The sequence below is a fragment of the Schistocerca nitens genome, chromosome 4, assembly GCF_023898315.1.
Source record: "Schistocerca nitens isolate TAMUIC-IGC-003100 chromosome 4, iqSchNite1.1, whole genome shotgun sequence".
In the NCBI taxonomy this organism is placed as follows: Eukaryota; Metazoa; Arthropoda; class Insecta; order Orthoptera; family Acrididae; genus Schistocerca; species Schistocerca nitens.
In genome coordinates this window covers 205642856-205660650 of record NC_064617.1, presented here as the reverse complement: position 1 = coordinate 205660650, position 17795 = coordinate 205642856, and the positions used below count along the sequence as shown (strand labels likewise).

At 46.1% G+C, this 17795-nt stretch overlaps 1 protein-coding gene across 1 annotated transcript in view; it reads right to left on the bottom strand.

Annotated features, from left to right (window-relative positions):
• Positions 1–13743, bottom strand: part of LOC126251873 (luciferin sulfotransferase) — a 92583-nt gene extending 78840 nt beyond the window's left edge. The window contains exon 1 of the mRNA XM_049952562.1: positions 13635–13743. Coding sequence (XP_049808519.1) covers positions 13635–13702 — 68 coding nt within the window. The 5' untranslated portion in view covers positions 13703–13743. The remainder of the gene's footprint in view (positions 1–13634) is intronic.
• Positions 13744–17795: the final 4052 nt, after the last annotated feature.

Below are 17795 nucleotides of genomic sequence, written 5' to 3'. Positions count from 1 at the left end.
TGGCAAACATTCAGTCGACAGTCGAACTCGTCACAAATTTTATGAGCGCATCTGTTTCTGCATTGGTATTCAAAACGCCTTATGTCGCTGTGTTATCGTCATCTCGACTCGACGCGTATTATGTAATGAACGGACTGCACCCAGCAGACACCTACCGGCAACCGCAAGAACTAGGAGCGTAACTGGCGCCAAAATAAACTTTTAGTTTCAGCGCGTAAGTTAATATTTGTGGTGTCACCGCCAGACACCACACTTGCTAGGTGGTAGCTTTTAAATCGGCCGCGGTCCGTTAGTATACGTCGGACCCGCGTGTCGCCACTATCAGTGATTGCAGACCGAGCGCCGCCACACGGCAGGTCTAGTCTAGAGAGACTCCCTAGCACTCGCCCCAGTTGTACAGCCGACTTTGCTAGCCATGGTTCACTGTCTACTTACGCTCTCATTTGCAGAGACGACAGTTTAGCATGGCCTTCAGCTACGTCATTTGCTACGACCTAGCAAGGCGCCATATTCAGTTACTATTGATACGTGAATCATGTACCTTCAAGAGCGATGTTCATCATTAATGGATTAAAGTTAAGTATCAAACTAAGTACATCCGCTTTCTGAATTCTAATTCCTTGTCATGTTCCAGACCTCACGTCAGTATAGTCCTTCCCTCTTCACGCCAGCCTGCGTGAGCTAAAACGCGTGCATTTCGACCTCCACTAGTAACACGATGTTGGCTCTCCTGCCAACACAACAATATTCACTAGAGGTTTCTATTTTCATCATTTAGAAGTTTTCAGAATATTAGTCGAATTTTTAAGAAGATCCTTTACTTTGAAGCTATGAACATGACTCTCTCTGTTTTCCGAGAGTGACTCTACTGGCATTTGTTTGATACAGTGGCGGCTATGTCCTCGAATTTATCATCAGTGGCAAGGCTGTAAAGCACCCAGAGAAGAGGAGGAGCCACCGAACTGAAACTTCATGTGTTGAGAGTGCATGTGATGTTATTTCGGTGATTAAATTTACAAAGAACTTGGGAATATGAGACCATTTATCAATACGACTTTGCACCCCCTCTAGGCTGGTTACATGCACTGATTCGTTATATCCTCTTCTGAGGTACGCTGGCCTGAATACTAGCATTGAGAGGGAGTTGACTTATGAGCTGGTAACACGCATGTTGTATCGGGGGTCACTGGATTACCTCAATGTCACGTAGACATTTCATAGAGACACGTGCCGTATATGAACGAGCATTGTCGTCTTGGAAGATGGCATCATGATACTGTCGCATGAAAGGTAACACATGAGGACGCAGGATGTCCATGAGGTAACGTTGTGTCACCACAGTTCCCTCCTCGATCATACCAGCCGTGACCTGAAGTCATATCCGACGGCTCCCCACACCATGAGGCCAGGAGAGACACCGCAGTGTCTCTCCAATACATGGGACCTCTCCCAGGTCGCCATCATACCCGCTCGTGAAGGTCATTCGGGTGTAAGGGTACAAAGTCTCTCTTACATACACACATCAAAAAAAGATTTGCATCACATCGGTTCCCAGAACTCCCGAAGGTAGACGTTGATTGTGGATACTGTATCACAGACACACCTTCGACCGTTCAGTCATGTCACTAAACGCACCCAAAGATGTAAACAACCATGCATGAGCAGCGCCTATTAGACGGAGGGGGTCCGACAGCCGATTAGTTCCAATCATTCAACCAGGAAGGAGGTACACGACTCGTGTTGTCTGTAGTTTAACCATACATAGACGGTCAATGCTGCGGTTCGATCGCGTCCGCATCGTTACTTTGTGCCAGGAAGTGCTCTCAACAAGGGAAATGTCCAGGCGTCTCGGAGTGAACCAAAAGCGATGATTTGTTCTGACATCCTGGAAAACATTGAAAGTGATCCCACCTTCTTACAAAATGTTATAACTTGCGATGAATCGTGGTTTTTTACTTACGATCCCGAAACTAAACGCCAATCGATGCACTGGAAAACTCCTGGTTCTCCATGACAAAAAAAAAGCACGAATGTCAAAATCGAAATTCAAGGCAATGATGATTGTTTTTTTTTTTTTGACATCAAAGGGATTGTGCACATTGATTGGGTACCAGAGGGACAAACAGTGAATCAGCATTACTACATTAGCGTCCTGGCTACCCTACGTGAGCGAGTACGGAGAAAACGGAACGATTTGTGGAGAAAAAAGTCATGGATCCTTCACCAAGACAATGCCCCAGCTCACAGTGCGTTGTCAGTGAAGACGTTTTTGGCAAAACACAACATTCCCATCTTAGATCATCCACCCTACTCACCTGATTTGGCCCCCTGTGACTTTTTTCTTTTCCCTAAAGTCAAGTCAGCTTTGAAAGGAACTAGATTTGAGACTGTTGAAGCAGTAAAAGAAAAAGCGACGGAAGTAATGTAGGGACTTACCGAAAATGATCTGCAGCATTGCTATGAACAGTGGAAAATTCGTATGGAGCGGTGTAGAGACCGAGGAGGAGAGTACATTGAAGGAGATAACATGAAATTGTAAATAAATGTTTTTTCCAGCATCAGTCCGGTTTTTTTCTAGCCGCACCTCGTACTTCCTTTCAGCCCCATCGACGGGACGAGGGTCTCCTCACTCGGCTTCGAATAGGCCACAGCCCTATGACGCATGGCTTCCTGCTCCGGCAAGAGGACCCTCCAATGTGTGGTGCTTGCGGCGTCCAGGTCACTGTGCGCCACGTTTTATTGGATTGCGTTTTATTTTCTGACCAGCGGGTCGCGGCTGACTTGCCAGCGGACCTGCCATCTCTTTTAGGCAACACTCGGACGAATGTGGTTAAAGTTTTAAAGTTCTGTGCCCTGTCAAATGTTTTTACAAAGATTTTAGGGAGAGGATTTTAATTTGCTCACTGTGTGACCAGCTCGCCAATCACAATTTCCTGTGACATTCTTGTTGCTATGTTTCCCCTTTCCTTAGGTTTTACATTCTTATGTAGCATTTTCCTTCTTTTCCTGCTTTCTTTGAGTGTGTGATTTAGTTTTCTTAGGTCTGTCCACATTCGTTCCTTTTAATGTATGTCAGGGCGCTGATGACCTCGATGCTGAGCGCCCATAAAGCCCCAACACACCACCACCACTAGTCAAGAGAACTGACGAGACCAGCCCAGGCAGAGGTCTGAGACTGCGTTTAGGGAAACACGAAACGGTTGCCGCAAAAACCGTTTGGTGTGCACGCTATCGCGCCACGTCGGAATTACTACGGATTAGCACGCGGGAACTTGGCTCGGTTCAAATGGCTCTGAGCACTATTGGACTTAACATCTGAGGTCATCAGTCCCCTAGAACTTAGAACTACTTAAACCTAACTAACCTAAGAACATCACACACATCCATGCCCGAGGCAGGATTCGAACCTGCGACCGTAGCGGTCGCGCGGTTCCAGACTGAAGCGCCTAGAACCGCTCGGCCACACCGGCCGGCACGCGGAAACTGATTACTGACCACGCTGCATTGCGTAGCGCGATCAATGGCCATTATAATGTAACCAGCATGCACATTCGTACATGATGGTGCCACCTCACTCGCGAACGATGGTGACGAACTTGCACCTACTACGAACTGGCTTCGAGCTGAGTGTCTCCCGTCACCCTCCAGGACCCGATGACACTGTCTACCTCTGCCGACAGGAAGAGGAGCTTCGTCACCAACCTAACAGGCGCGCCTCTCGCGGATTCGTTCCGGCCCGTGAAGGCAGTGTCGGCGCCCTCGCAATTGGGACACTTAGAACAGGAGATCTTCCGTAAAAACAGTGATCGGGGCGTGTGTCCCTCCGCTGAAGAACAACTGAAATTCAAACTAGCGGCTATTGTGGCCTTCCAGTAATACGCTGCATTGCACCAAGTCTATGTTAATTAAATGATACATCAGAAGATTATAATGTCACATGAGCCGGGAGTCATGTTACTAGGCACACCTATGAAGGTCCCTAATTGTCGGGGAAAATTCATTTGACGCGATTTACAGGCAGTTAATGAACTCGACTTGTAAACTACTGGGACTATTAGCCCGTGACATATCAATCGACTCGTAATATAAAAAACGAAGCTAAATCTGTTATAAAAGTATTGATAAAATTTTATTAGGGCACTCTCTCTTTGTCGGAGTGGTGGACTGGTTGCTACTTTGCCTCCATGTGTTCTGTGGCTAAGTAGCACATTAAATCAATGCAACAACATTGCACTTCGTACTCACGTTATGTTCTCCGGTACTGTCGTTATAGACTCGGTAAGGCCTCGAAAGTGTGTATATGTCAACCTAATTGTTAGATATTCTCTGAATAGATATTAAATATTACAATAAATTTACTGCAGTCTAAAAAAAAATTATCTCTTAAATGTATGTATAAACAGGATATTCACTGCAAACCGATCATTCATTGTATTGGTACATAACTTGCTTCTGTCATTTAGGCGGCCGGCCGAAGTGGCCGCGCGGTTCTGGCGCTGCAGTCTGGAACCGCGAGACCGCTACGGTCGCAGGTTCGAATCCTGCCTCGGGCATGGATGTGTGTGATGTCCTTAGGTTAGTTAGGTTTAACTAGTTCTAAGTTCTAGGGGACTAATGACCTCAGCAGTTGAGTCCCATAGTGCTCAGAGCCAGCCATCATTTAGGCAGGTCGGACATTTTGTGCCATATCAACTTGCATTTGGGAATGTCTATACCGCCTAAATCGTGATTGTGTGAAGTAAATGAGTAGTAATCTACAGATTAATGACGGAAAGGTATTGCGAACGATTACATATGTAGCGGAAATGCAACGAGTCCGCGGTTATACTGGCGAAGTCGTGTACTCGCTCTCCTCTCTGAGCGAGTCGAGTCCACTTGTACCCGAGAACAGCCTCAGGTGACGAGTGGACAGCGGCGGTGACTCACGGGTCGAGTCTACGGGCACACGGAAACCGAGAGCTGGAAGATGACCTCACAGGACTCGCTGGAGAGTTTAAAGCGAGTGTCCGGAGCTCACTTCTGATCCCTACCGGAAACCAACCAAGAGCCTGTCGAAGCCATGCCACGCAGTATCGCTGCTACATTTCGTACTAAAGATTAACCAGCTCGCTATTAGGCAGCTTGTCGTAATGTGTGGGCTCTTCGGTGTATCTTTCATATGCATGCATATAGATCATTGGGATACTTCTGTAGTTATGATTAGGATATAAATTTTCATTTACCTTTCCCAAATGTCCAATGTGCTCTCCATCGGAGTTATGGCAAACATTCAGTCGACAGTCGAACTCGTCACAAATTTTATGAGCGCATCTGTTTCTGCATTGGTATTCAAAACGCCTTATGTCGCTGTGTTATCGTCATCTCGACTCGACGCGTATTATGTAATGAACGGACTGCACCCAGCAGACACCTACCGGCAACCGCAAGAACTAGGAGCGTAACTGGCGCCAAAATAAACTTTTAGTTTCAGCGCGTAAGTTAATATTTGTGGTGTCACCGCCAGACACCACACTTGCTAGGTGGTAGCTTTTAAATCGGCCGCGGTCCGTTAGTATACGTCGGACCCGCGTGTCGCCACTATCAGTGATTGCAGACCGAGCGCCGCCACACGGCAGGTCTAGTCTAGAGAGACTCCCTAGCACTCGCCCCAGTTGTACAGCCGACTTTGCTAGCCATGGTTCACTGTCTACTTACGCTCTCATTTGCAGAGACGACAGTTTAGCATGGCCTTCAGCTACGTCATTTGCTACGACCTAGCAAGGCGCCATATTCAGTTACTATTGATACGTGAATCATGTACCTTCAAGAGCGATGTTCATCATTAATGGATTAAAGTTAAGTATCAAACTAAGTACATCCGCTTTCTGAATTCTAATTCCTTGTCATGTTCCAGACCTCACGTCAGTATAGTCCTTCCCTCTTCACGCCAGCCTGCGTGAGCTAAAACGCGTGCATTTCGACCTCCACTAGTAACACGATGTTGGCTCTCCTGCCAACACAACAATATTCACTAGAGGTTTCTATTTTCATCATTTAGAAGTTTTCAGAATATTAGTCGAATTTTTAAGAAGATCCTTTACTTTGAAGCTATGAACATGACTCTCTCTGTTTTCCGAGAGTGACTCTACTGGCATTTGTTTGATACAGTGGCGGCTATGTCCTCGAATTTATCATCAGTGGCAAGGCTGTAAAGCACCCAGAGAAGAGGAGGAGCCACCGAACTGAAACTTCATGTGTTGAGAGTGCATGTGATGTTATTTCGGTGATTAAATTTACAAAGAACTTGGGAATATGAGACCATTTATCAATACGACTTTGCACCCCCTCTAGGCTGGTTACATGCACTGATTCGTTATATCCTCTTCTGAGGTACGCTGGCCTGAATACTAGCATTGAGAAGGAGTTGACTTATGAGCTGGTAACACGCATGTTGTATCGGGGGTCACTGGATTACCTCAATGTCACGTAGACATTTCATAGAGACACGTGCCGTATATGAACGAGCATTGTCGTCTTGGAAGATGGCATCATGATACTGTCGCATGAAAGGTAACACATGAGGACGCAGGATGTCCATGAGGTAACGTTGTGTCACCACAGTTCCCTCCTCGATCATACCAGCCGTGACCTGAAGTCATATCCGACGGCTCCCCACACCATGAGGCCAGGAGAGACACCGCAGTGTCTCTCCAATACATGGGACCTCTCCCAGGTCGCCATCATACCCGCTCGTGAAGGTCATTCGGGTGTAAGGGTACAAAGTCTCTCTTACATACACACATCAAAAAAAGATTTGCATCACATCGGTTCCCAGAACTCCCGAAGGTAGACGTTGATTGTGGATACTGTATCACAGACACACCTTCGACCGTTCAGTCATGTCACTAAACGCACCCAAAGATGTAAACAACCATGCATGAGCAGCGCCTATTAGACGGAGGGGGTCCGACAGCCGATTAGTTCCAGTCATTCAACCAGGAAGGAGGTACACGACTCGTGTTGTCTGTAGTTTAACCATACATAGACGGTCAATGCTGCGGTTCGATCGCGTCCGCATCGTTACTTTGTGCCAGGAAGTGCTCTCAACAAGGGAAATGTCCAGGCGTCTCGGAGTGAACCAAAAGCGATGTTGTTCGGACATGGGAGAGATACAGAGAGACAGGAAATGTCGATGACATGCCTCGCTCAGGCCGCCCAAGGTTTACTACTGCAGTGGATGACCGCTACCTACGGATTATGGCTCGGAGGAACCCTGACAGCAACGCAACCATGGTGAATAATGCTCTCCGTGCAGCCACAGGACGTCGTGTTAAGACTCAAACTGTGTGAAATAGGCTGCATGATGCGCTTCTTCACTCCCAACGTATATAGCAAAGTCCATCTTTGCAACCACGACACCATACAGCGCGGTACAGATGGGCCCAACACTGTGCCGAATGGACTGCTCAGTTTTGGCATCACGTTCTCTTCATCTATTAGTATCGCATATGCCTTCAACCAGACAATCGTCGGAGAAGTGTTTGGAGGCAACCCGATCAGGTTGAACGCCTTAGACCCACTGTTCAGCGAGTGCAGCAAGGTGGAAGTTTCCTGCTGTTTTGGGGTGGCATTATATGGGACTGACGGACGCCGCTGGTGGTCATGAAAAGCGCCGTAACGGCTGTACGATACGTGATTGCCATCCTCCGACCGACAGTGCAACCATATGGGCAGCATATTTTCTCAACATAGGCACCAAGTCTCTGTAAACAAAAGTCGGAACGTTCTACCAATTGCTCAATTCTTCTACTGCAGAAAGCCACTCTTTGGTCAAGAACCCATTCGATAACTGCCATGTGAATGTCCTCAACACTGTTGGAAGAGTCTTTTCTCCCCAGGACTTCTGCAAGCTTGCTAAAAAGATTAAAATCGCATTGTGCGTGATCTGAATTTTCCGATCAGGTCACCGGCGTCTGTGCGGTCTTGGTCAAAATTGGCGGCGCCGTTTCACTACAGCTGGATACTAGGGCTGTTGATAGAATATCAAATGGTTCAAATGGCTCTGAGCACTATTGGACTTAACTGCTGAACTCATCAGTCCCCAGGAACTTAGAATTACTTAAACCTAACGAACCTAAGGACAACACGCACGTCCATGTCCGAGGCAGGATTTGAACTTGCGACCGTAGCGGTCGCGCGGTTCCAGACTGTAGAGCCTAGAACCGCTCGGCCACCCGGCCGGCGATAGAATATAGATATATCGAAAGCTTTTCCAAAAGTATCGTTAAGTATCGGCGACATACATTCGAAAATATACCAATATATCGATATGGAAATGACAATATAGAGCACCAATATTTTCATGTTATATTTTTTTCGTAGTTTTCGGTAACTGTTTGAATCAGTTCTTTTGAGACTGTACAACATAATTTGCTTCCAGTTGTCAAGGAGTCTTACTACTTTTTGAGCTTTCATCTCTCCCAGTCTTTCTCTTTGAATGAGGGAAGCAAGTATAAGTGGCACAATGGAGAAGGCCGATTGCACTGGGGGGAGGGGGGGGGGCTGGCGGAGTGAGTGGAATAACAAGATTTCCGATGTGAAAAAATAGGACACCAGTTGCATAAAAAAAAAACAATTTTTAATCTAAATAGTGTGCTATTTCCTCACATCGGCATTCTGCAAAAACAATGGCTGAAAATGGTGAATAAAAATCTAAATGACAAGATTGATCTTTGTTGTAGGCGGTTGACGTTGGGTTGCTGTGGGGGTGGAGACCAGACAGCGAGGTCATCGGTCTCATCGGATTCGGGAAGGACGGGGAAGGAAGTCGGCCGTGTCCTTTCAAAGGAACCATCCAGACATTTGCCTGGAGCGATTTATGGAAATCACGGAAAACCTGAATCAGGATGGCCGGACGCAGGATTGAGCCGTCGTCCTCCTGAACGCGAGTCCAGTGTGCTAACCACTGCGCAACCTCGCTCAGTGCAGACGGTGACGTGTAAGGGGCAATGCTGATATAGTAGGCGCTCGGCGCCGAAGCTGCAGCGTATAACTTCACCACGTCATTTTGACACTATAACTGCTAGGTCGCTGGCGTTTGCAGAAATAAAAAAAAAAGTCGACTTGAAGTATTCCAGACAAATCCGATACGTGACGAAACCGAATAACAGACCCATGCGACACATTTTATTGTCGTTTACACGCAGTTACCATTGTTATAGAGGTGGTTATCACAAAGCGTGAACGTGCGTGGTTTTCCTTTCAATTCATGCTCTAAGGGCTGCTAGCTTGTTAATGTACAGAATATCTAGTAATAAATCAATACTTAAATGTACAGCGCTAAAAACGGCAGTACATTTCCAGTATGAAACCGATGTTTTTAAAGACCGATAAGTCAGTATTACTACGTCAAAACATCGATACTTTTCTTCGATACATCGGCGGCGTCTACTACATCTTCTGAATATCGATATATCGGAATCCCGATAGTTTTAAAAATATCACCGGCCTTAATGCATACGACATTGCGTTTGTTCCATATAATGTCAAAATTTCACGGTGCAAATTTCTGTGTGCAATTTAGTCGTTTTTCCCACCAGAATAGTAGTGTCATGCCTGCTTCAACTTTGGAGTACTTTTCCGTTGCCGCTCTGTGGTGCATCCGTCATCCATACAGAAGAGGAATTGCATCTGCAGCAAACCCTGAACGTATACTCTCTTCCGACAATACGTCTCTATTGTCGCACAATGGTTCTCAGCGTGGGAAGACATTTGACTTTCTGAAGTCCTTACGTACACACATATTGTGTGAACGACCATGCGGTACACGGCGGAGGATACTTTCTACCACCGTTAGTCAGTCCCTTTCCTTTTCCGCTCGCAAATGAAGCGCCTGTCTATATGCTTCGGTAATTGCCTTGATTTCTCTCATCTTGTTCTCATTGTTCTGATGCGAGATACGTGTTGGTGATTGTAGGGTCGTTTTGCAGTCTGTCGCAAATGCCACCTCTCTACACTTTCTGAATACTGTTTCGCTAAAAGAAAGCAATGTTCCCTTCAGGAATTCCCATTTCGGTTCATGAAACATTTACGTAGTACTCGCACGTTAATCGAACCTTCCGGTAACAAACCTAGCGGCACGCCTCTGAATTGTTTCCGTGTCTTCCTTGAATCCGACGTGGTAGGGATCCCAAACACTCGAGCAGTTCTCAGCAATGGGTCACACTAGCGTTCTACAAGCGATTATTCGCCTTCCCTAGAATCGACAATACGTGCTTGTTCCATTTCAAGTCGCTTTGCAACGTTAAGGCTAAATATTTAATGTACATCTACATCTTTTACATGGATACTCTGCAAATCACATTTAAGTGCCTAGCAGAGGGTTCATCGAACCACCTTCACAATTCTCTATTATTCCAATCTCGTATAGCACGTGGAAAGAAAGAACACCTATATCTTTCCGTACGAGCTCCGATTTCCCTTATTTTATCATGGTGATCGTTCCTCCCTATGTAGGTCGGTGTCAACAAAATATTTTCGCATGCGGAGGAGGAAGTAGGTGATCGGAATTTCGTGAGAAGATTCCGTCGCAACGCAAAACGCCTTTCTTTTAATGATGTCCAGCCCAAATCCTGTATCATTTCTGTGACACTGTCTCCCACATTTCAAGCTAATTCAAAACGTACTGCCTTTCTTTGAACTTTTTCGATGTACTCCGTCAGTCCTATCTGGTAAGGATCCAACGCCACGCAGCAGTATTCTAAAAGACGACGGACAAGCGTAGTGTAGGCAGTCTCCTTAGTAGGTCTGTTGCATTTTCTAAGTGTCCTGCCAATAAAACGCAGTCTTTGGTTAGCCTTCCCCACAACATTTTCTATGTGTTCATTCCAATTTAAGTTGTTCGTACTTGTAACACCTAGGTATTCAGTTGAATTTACGGCTTTTAGACTAGACTGATTTATCGTGTCATGACTGTATCAAGCAGCATCACTAATAATGTATTCGAACGTTACAGGATTCTTTTTCCTGCTCATCTGCATTAAATTACATTTTTTCCACATTTGGAGCAATCTCTCAGTGGTCACATGAAACAGAAATTCTATGCAAGTTTCCCTGTATACTGCCACAGTCGCTCAAAGATTACGCTTCCCAATTCACTTCAGCGTCACCAGCAAACAGTTGCAGATTGTTGCTCACCCTGCCTGTTAGATCGTTTTATATATGCATCGTGTCCCAGTGGGAATGGTCAGTATTCAGGGATGTGATAAGAGCGACTATACGAAACAAAAAAGTCTAGTAAACATGGAATCTAAAATGCGTACCTTTAGAACAATGAGTACTTGTTCAGTACAGTAGCGAAGATGAGCAAGTTATCATAGTTTTTAACGTACGCGTTTTTGAGTCCATGTTTACTGGAATTTTTTCTTGTTTTGGTCCATACTATCACCTTTGAAAATATGGAAAGCAAAGAGCCTGCAGTAGAAGAGGTTTGTTTCACAGTATCGAAGATGAAGAAGTGCTCATAGCTCTAAAAATTATGCATTTTAGAGCCCATGTTAACTGGCTTTTCTGCTTCGATAATTCAAGAACAGTCTTAATCGCATTTATTATTGTTATAATACCGCCAATCGGTTTCAACCCGACGTAGGGGTCATCTATGTTTCCTGCCGTTATGTAGACAGGAGTGACACCATCAGCAGTCGACCAGTGGTGTAAACGCCCAGAAGATGACCCCTACGTAGGGTTGAAACCGGTTGGCGGTATTATAACAATAATAAATGCGATTAAGACTGTTCTTGAATTATTGATTAACCATACTAATCGCTGCTTCTCTTCACAACCATGTTGTCCAAAAATTTTCTGCTTCGAATGGGTGTTCCTGACATATTCCTGAATGTCCATTATAATTATTCGGGCTGTTATGCCGTGGTCGGTTGATGAATTCTGTGTCAATTCCCTACGTTTCGTCCCCCTCTGCGGAGGAGATCTTCACTAGCTCAGTAGCGAGCCAGTGGGTGTGTTGGACCTTCCCTCGAGCTACAGGCCCCCTTGAGGATGTCCTCCGCAGACGGGGACGAAACGTTGGGAATTGACACAGAATTCATCAACCGACCACGGCATAACGGCCCGGATAATTATAATGGACGTGACATTTCCGGCCGTGAAAGTCTACATTTTAGTATATTCCTGAATACCGACCATCGATCCTGAGATACAGTGTGTACATCTACATCTAGATCTACATTCTACATCTACATCTACATTTATACTCCGCAAGCCACCCAACGGTGTGTGGCGGAGGGCACTTTACGTGCCACTGTCATTACCTCCCTTTCCTGTTCCAGTCGCGTAGCGTATGGTTCGCGGGAAGAACGACTGCCGGAAAGCCTCCGTGCGCACTCGAATATCTCTAATTTTAAATTCGTGATCTCCTCGAGAGGTATAAATAGGGGGAAGCAATATATTCGATACCTCATCCAGAAACGCACCCTCTCAAAACCTGGACAGCAGGCTACACCGAGATGCAGAGCGTCTCTCTTGCAGAGTCTGCCACGTGAGTTTGCTAAACATCTCCGTAACGCTATCACGCTTACCAAATAATCCTGTGATGAAACGCGCCGCTCTTCTTTGGATCTTCTCTATCTCCTCTGTCAACCCGACCTGGTACGGATCCCACACTGATGAGCAATACTCAAGTATAGGTCGAACGAGTGTTTTGTAAGCCACCTCCTTTGTTGATGGACTACATTTTCTAAGTACTCTCCCAATGAATCTCAACCTCGCACCCGCCTTACCAACAATTAATTTTATATGATCATTCCACTTCAAATCGTTCCGCACGCATACTCCGAGATATTTTACAGAAGTTACCGCTACCAGTGTTTGTTCCGCTATCATATAATCATACAGTAAAGGATCCTTCTTTCTATGTATTCGCAAGACACTACATTTGTCTATGTTAAGGGTCAGTTACCACCCCTGCACCAAGTGCGTATCCGCTGCAGATCTTCCAGCATTTCGCTGCAGTTTTCTAATGCTGCAACTTCTCTGTATACTACAGCATCATCAGCTAAAAGCCGCATGGAACTTCCGACACTGCGTGCCTGATATTTTCGGTTTGCCCTTATACTCACCAAATTAGAACATTATGTTTTCAGCAGACTGCAACATTATGAACTAATGCAACGCAGTTCCTTGAAAGACATGTTACTGACAAGTTTTACATGCTAAATGGGCAAATAAACTAGAAAAGTGAAATGTTTATGGTTCTTGTTGGTGTGAGCGTGACGTGCTGCCGCTCGGTAGTGAAGTATGCGAAACACTTACCACAGTTATTTCCTCGACACAGAAACGTTATACAAGCTAATTTACGGCTCGTATAGCGTTAAACAAACCAACCTAAAATCTCCATGAGCTCAGCACTGTCGTAAATATTAATGAGAGCAATTGTCATTAACGGTTAGCGTGTACAGAACAAAAGCAATCTTGTCACTTTCCTGGGGCACTCCCGGCTATACCCACGTCTGCGATTGAACACTCGCCGTCCAGGACAACGTACTGGGTCGTATTACGTGAAAAGACTGTGGTGCATTCACTCTATGACGATTTCGCGAAGCAGCCGGCTCAGGACGAGCTCGGACTATGACGGGACGTACCTGTTCCTCGCCTCCTTCCTCTCGGCGCATGCCGCTTGCACACTTCCGCTGACGGCTACGGCACTCATATCGCTGTCCTGTGCTAGCGCTGGTTGCTGGTTCCCGAGCACTCGTGGTCCCGTGGACTAGCCGCTGCGCGCCAACGCCGGCGAGTTTTACACCGCCCCGGCTCCCGGTATGCTTTCCCTTTCTCCGGCACGTGACCCCGGCACACGCGGCCCCAGCGCCAGCAGCATCTTCGCTTTCCTCCTTTCGTAATCCCTGCGATCCCCACAACGACCTCGCGGGCTAACAGCCGTAAGCAGGGGTTGTCTGCGCTCTGAAGCAGGGTACCGCATTCTGGTGGCGTGTCCGAGGACGGATGCGAGTCTGGCAAACGGCGAGGATTTCACGATATGTTGTTTTTCTTTTTTAATTTGGAAAAGTTTAGAAATTTCTTCGCTGCCGAACGCACCGGAGAAAGCCAGTGGGGTGGGGGCTGGCCGGAGAGGAAGACAGCGGTGTGGAGAGGGGTAAGCAAGCATGAAATGTGGAGCCGGCAACCGGTTCCAGCGGAAAAAGGCGGACGGAGAAAGTGGGCGGGTGCAGACGCACGCGGCCGCCGCCGCCGCTCCCTGGAGCTCGAATTGGAAGCGACGCTTGCAGCAATTACGATGCTGTTCTGGCGCCTCCAGCGACCCCAACCGCTCCCCACCCTCGTCATCAAGGACGCTTTCCCATTCTGTTCCACACTTCTGTTCACTATCCCACGATCATTTACGTTGGCATATGGCAAGTTTGCATGCAGCCCAATCTTGCCGTTCCGTATGACTGTTGGCCAGGTTGGTTGATTCCGTAGCTCAGGACAGCTGACAGTAAGTTGCCGAACGCAGCACCAATATGTATAACTTGAACAGACAAAAAATTTGAACAAATAAAAAATTAATTACGTAACTACTTTTTCGAGGTGAAAATTTTATGACTACCTCATAAAAATAAGACACACCGCGAAGGAATTGTCCGAAAATCGATAGATGTGATATATTTATACGGTCGCAGGTTCGAATCCTGCCTCGGGCATGGATGTGTGTGATGTCCTTAGGTTAGTTAGGTTTAAGTAGTTCTCAGTTCTAGGGGACTGAATGACCACACATGTTAAGTCCCATAGTACTCAGAGCCATTTGAACCTTATATATATATATATATATATATATATATATATATATATATATATATATATATATATATATATAGCCAAACAAATGACTGCAATTGTAAAAAACGTTGGGTCATCTATTCAAGAAAAAGTGCTTCACAAACTGAGCAAGTCAATAACGCGTACGTCCACCTCCGGCCCTTATGCCTGCAGTTATTCGGCTTGGCGTTGATTGAAGGAGTTGTTGAATGTCCTCCGCAATTGGCAGAATTTGGCACTCTTTATATGTATCCTCCTCTCTCCTCTCTGATCTGAGAGAGGGGAGAAATAAAAGGAGTCGGCCGCTGTGGCCGAGCGGTTCTAGGCGCATCAGTCCCGAACCGCGTGACTGCTACGGTCGCAGGTTCGAATCCTGCCTCGGGCATGGATGTGTGTGATGTCCCTAGTTTAGTTAGGTTTAAGTAGTTCTATGTTATAGGGGACTGATAACCTCAGATGTTAAGTCCCATAGTTCAAATGTTCAAATGTGTGTGAAATCTTATGGGACTTAACTGCTAAGGTCATAAGTCCCTAAGCTTACACACTACTTAACCTAAATTATCCTAAGGACGAACACACGCGCCCATGCCCGTGGGAGGACTCGAACCTCCGCCGAGACCAGCCGCACAGTCCACGACTAGTCCCATAGCGCTCAGAGCCATTTGAACCATTTGAAAGAAAAGGACAGGGAAAGGGAAAAGGAGTAGATGTGCAGAGAAATGAGAGAGAAGGAGATGGACAATCGATCTCCTCCTACCCCATCTCGCTCTCTGTCTAATTCTGCCATCTCTCTTTGTCCATCGCATCCTCAACCCTCTTTCTGTCCATCGCCTTCCCTCCCTCTCAATCCATGCCCTCCTCCCTCCTCTTGCTGTCCATCTCCTCCTCTTCATCCTCCTCCTCCTCTATCTGCCCATCTCATCTTTCCTCTCTTTCGCCAACTCATCTTTCCTCTTTCTGCCCATCTCCTTCTCTCCCATCTATATATCTATATCCCCTTCCCTTTTTCTGTCCTTCTACTTCTCTCCCTCATCTCTGTACATCTCCTCCTCTTCCCGTTCTCTGTCCAAATTCTCCTTCTTCTCTGTCCATCTCCTCCTTTTTCCTTTCCTTGTCCATATTCTCCCCGCCCCTCTCTCTGTTCATATCCACCTCTTTCCTTTCTGTCCATTTCCGAGTACCCCTTTTTCTCCTTCGTATTATTTCTGTTCAGTTCCTCCATCCTTTCCCTGTCTTTCCATCTCCTCCTCAGACCTTCCCTCTCCACGTTGTCTCCGCTAGCCCAACAGAAGGTTGTGGTTCTTATCCCCACAGTATTTCCTTGGGGATGGTAACTAACACGTGTACCAAGTCTCAAAAAGGTTCAAATGGCTCTGAGCACTATGGGACTCAACATCTGAGGTCATCAGTCCCCTAGACTTAGAACTAGTTAAACCTAACTAACCTAAGGACATCACACATATCCATGCCCGAGGCAGGATTCGAACCTGCGACGTAGCAGCAGCGCGGTTCCGAACTGAAGCGCATAGAACCGCTCGGCCACAGCAGCCGGCATTTCACCTGTATTTGTAGCGAATTTCATCCTGCAGTTTCGCTTTCACGCAGCTAAATGTTTATCATGTCATATCTCCTAAACTACGTATCTTACGATGACATATTTTTGCAGAAAGTATATGTGAATACTGTCTGCAAAAAGTGTCGCGAATGCAGTTAGCAGTAAAGCTGTAGTAAATTGAAACGGCATGCCTGCTGCGACATTTTTACTGTATGGACAGTGAAAATGTAGTAAGCGATAAAGTTGTTCAAATGGTTCAAATGGCTCTGAGCACTATGGGACTTAACTTCTGAGGTCATCAGTCCCCTAGAGCTTAGAACTACTTAAACCTAACTAACCTAAAGACATCACACACATCCATGCCCGAGGCAGGATTCGAACGTGCGACCGTAGCGGTCAAGTGGTTCCAGACTGTAGCACCTAGAACCCCTCGGCCACCCCGGCCGGCGATATAGTTGTTTCCTTTCTTTGTTTTGTGGGACTGTCAGCGAGAAAAAGTTTTCATAAAGGTTTGAAATTATGTGCAAAATTTGTTGCAAGTTAGTAACTGCTCTCGTCCGTCGTGGGGCATACTTATTTTTCGACCCCATCCCCCACCCCTGATTTTTCTTACCCCCACAACGACTCTTTGAGACAGCAATTGATATGTGTACAAAGTTCGGTTGGAATCTTCTCAGTGGCTTAGGAGAAGATGTGAAACATACCTATATACTCATACATACATAAGTTTTCGTAATATGTGTGAATTACTTCGACATAAAAGAAATGAGACAGAATTCATTCCCATGGAACTGCACAGCTGGATATTGAATCTGAAACATCACGAAAGCCATCTGCAACAAAGTACTACATATTTGGATATGCAATTATTAGCGTTTTAATGGAATAATACAAAAAGGAAGAATGCCATCAATTTTCTTCATATACGGTAAGGGTAGATTAGACGGCGGGTTTTCATATAAAAACAGCATTTGAATCTCGGCTGTTCGTGTGAAGATCATGTTACACCTTGTGTAAGAAGAAGAAGCATCTACAAGCGGAAGGGGCGTGGTCTTACGAGATTGTGATTTATCGTTCTGCAGCATTACTGCTCGTGTTGGTCGTGCACTTTGGATCAGGAAACGGACTTATTTACAACAAGCGGACATACATACACTGATCAGCCAGAACATTATGACGATCGACCTACTACCGATATAAACACATCTAGGCGATAGCAGCGTCACCCGGCGAGGAATGACAGCAACACAGACACACGCACGGTACATATAGTATCAGTGAGCGTGCTGTCCGTGTGTAGTAAGGGGGAGGCGCGCGTTCTACCTGAGTTTGACCGAGGGCAGATTGTGTTGCCCTCGAAGCTCGGCACAAGCATTTCGAAACTGCACGACTTATCGGATGTTCGAGGAGTGAAGCGGTGAGTGTCTTCAAC